The following is a 2,500-nucleotide window of genomic DNA, read 5'->3' as shown; positions in this document are numbered from 1 at the left end:
CCCTACCGAATGGGAACTCATTGCATCTGAACAAGACGTGATGGGGAACAAATACCCACTACTCCATGTTGAGAGGAGATGTCTGCCAGAACGGCTGTGTCTCAGCACACAAAAAAGACATGTTGGACTTATATGCCAAAGTTAAAGACTCCCCAACACAGGTGCACCAGCACCAGAACTGTAAGTGGTGAAATTCAAGTGTCATGGCCTATACAAGTAAAATCCTGGCCTTTTCAACCTTCCTCCCTTCCTCGCCGGGCCAAGCGCTAGAGTCAGCCTTAAGGGCTCAACACAAGGGTCTGGTATGTCAGCTCTGAATGCTAGGCATCACCTTTAAGGGAACCTGGCACAGGAATACCTAATTCCTTACCCTGTCACTGCCTCTAGGGGGAGCAAGAGAATCCCTGCTCAAAGCTAACTACCTCGGGAGAAAAGTGCCCACGTTCTGTCTGACTACAAGCAGAATCTCAAGAATCCAGCACTCCAGAAGGTGCCTAACAATAAGAAGGGATGCTAAAAGGCAAAAAGCCATTTCTCACTGGGCTCTTGAGATGGGTACTGGTGGACAGTGCATAAGGACCCTCTGGAGTGAGGGGGTACTAGTCTGCACTCAACTCTAAAGACTCACTTATAGGAGTAGTTCACTTCAGAATTAATATTTCCTGATAATTTACTCTCCTCCACGTCATCCAAGATGTTCATGTGTTTCTTTCTTCAGTTGAAAAGAAATTAAGGTTTTTGAGGAAAACATTCCAGGATTTTTCTCCATATAGTGACTTCAATGGGGTCCAACGGGTTGAAGGTCCAATTGTCAGTTTCAGTGCAGCTTCAAAGTCTCTACACGATCCCAGCCGAAGATTTAGAGTCTTATCTAGTGAAACGATCTGTCATTTCCAACCTGAGCATTGAGGTCCTGGAGAAATGTAAGACTCAAGGGAGTTATGTCCAGTTGTGTCTCTCGTAAGTCTCTCTGTGGCACGGCCATAGCCTCCAGAAGTTCAGCTTCTCCACCCTCCTCAGCCACATCTGTGCGTGACCTCTGATAACAGTTCACTCTAAATTGTAGTATGACTGGAAACGATCCTGGCCAGCTTGACCTGAAACCCCCACAATCTCATTCTCTCGCGGGTCCTGAGTCGTGGAGTGCAGACGCTTGTGGCATTTACCTCGAGAAAAGGGACGAACGTGAATAGAGGTTTTTCATCAAGTGCGTTCATTCGGCCTCCTCAAGGACTGAACACGTATGCTCCTCGCACAAGCACAGAACGCACAAGTCATGTGACTCTTGTTCAGACGCAGTGTGACACAGGGCACAGAAAAAAAAATTTTGGAAAAAATAAAATGGTCCTACTTACTTACCATATTCATTGTATGTACATGTTTCTTCAGAGAATCCCACAGTATTACCATGCACCATGTCCTGTAACGGTGTTGAGCATGATTTGTGTTGTTGTGTTCAGGGATCTGCTGGCCATCACTGCTGCACTGGAGTTCAATCAGTGGTTCATCAAACTCTCCATAAAGGACTTTAAACTGGTGACTGTGTGTCTGTCAGATTATAAAGTGCTGCTGGAAGATGATGTGCTCTTACACTCATCATGATGTGTGTGTGTGTGTGTGTGTGTGTGTGTGTGTGTGTGTGTAGACTGCAGATCTGTGTGATCAGATATTCAGAGTTGTGTCTCGATCTACCAGACTAGAGGAATTGACTCTGGACAACACCGGACTCAAGAGGTTCACATACATACATACACACACACGTACAGTATATTTATATATGTTTTTTATCAGAACATTCTGTTTTACTTTTTTACTGTGTGTGTGTTTCAGTGATTTTGCTCAGAGATTTGCTGCTGCGTTGAGTCAGAATCCAAACTCAGCGTTAAAGACAATCTGTCTGGCCAACAACTGTATTGAAGACAAAGGTACAGAACTCACAGACACACACACTCACACACACACAAACGCACTCTCTCATACATACACTAGGGCTGTCCGGTTTGGGGAAAAAATATAATTACGATTACAACTTAAGATACAGCACAGTTCCCTGTTAGGCTAATGTTGTGGAGAGGTTCTCGAAGTTATAAACAAAGTAACTGTCCAGTAACTGTTCTGTGTGTGTGATTGACAGGTGTCATGTTTCTGAGCCCTGCACTGTCTAAACTCACACCTGGACTGAAACACCTGGACCTGTCCAAGAACTCACTGTCAGCTAAAGGTACGCACACACACTCTCACAAATGTGGGCGGGGCTTGATTGTGTCCACAGGGAATTGATTGGATGTTTGGATGGTGGTTTGCTATTGGCTGATCTCATGTGAGTGACAGGTTGCCCCGCCCACATCATCAGAGAAGAGAAGAGATGCTGCAAGAGGAACTTGTTCTGATTAAAGATTGTTAACCCTCTGGGGTCAGCCGTCGCACCGGCACGACCAGCTCGCTTTTTTCTTATCAATGCAAAAGAGACTCAAATAACTCCGTTGATTTTTGTCATACA

General features: G+C 45.1%; 1 protein-coding gene across 2 annotated transcripts in view; it reads left to right on the top strand.

Annotated features, from left to right (window-relative positions):
• carmil1 (capping protein regulator and myosin 1 linker 1) overlaps positions 1 to 2,500 on the top strand; it is a 37,429-nt gene that overhangs the window by 6,833 nt on the left and 28,096 nt on the right. For both annotated transcript variants that reach the window (XM_079878010.1, XM_079878009.1), the window contains exons 9-12: positions 1,461 to 1,536; positions 1,646 to 1,734; positions 1,831 to 1,925; positions 2,135 to 2,221. In XM_079878010.1, the coding sequence (XP_079734136.1) occupies positions 1,461 to 1,536; positions 1,646 to 1,734; positions 1,831 to 1,925; positions 2,135 to 2,221 (347 nt within the window). The remainder of the gene's footprint in view (positions 1 to 1,460; positions 1,537 to 1,645; positions 1,735 to 1,830; positions 1,926 to 2,134; positions 2,222 to 2,500) is intronic.

The sequence above is a fragment of the Squalius cephalus genome (assembly GCF_949319135.1).
Source record: "Squalius cephalus genome assembly, chromosome: 8".
In the NCBI taxonomy this organism is placed as follows: Eukaryota; Metazoa; Chordata; class Actinopteri; order Cypriniformes; family Leuciscidae; genus Squalius; species Squalius cephalus.
This window is presented reverse-complemented; position numbering and strand designations above follow the sequence as displayed.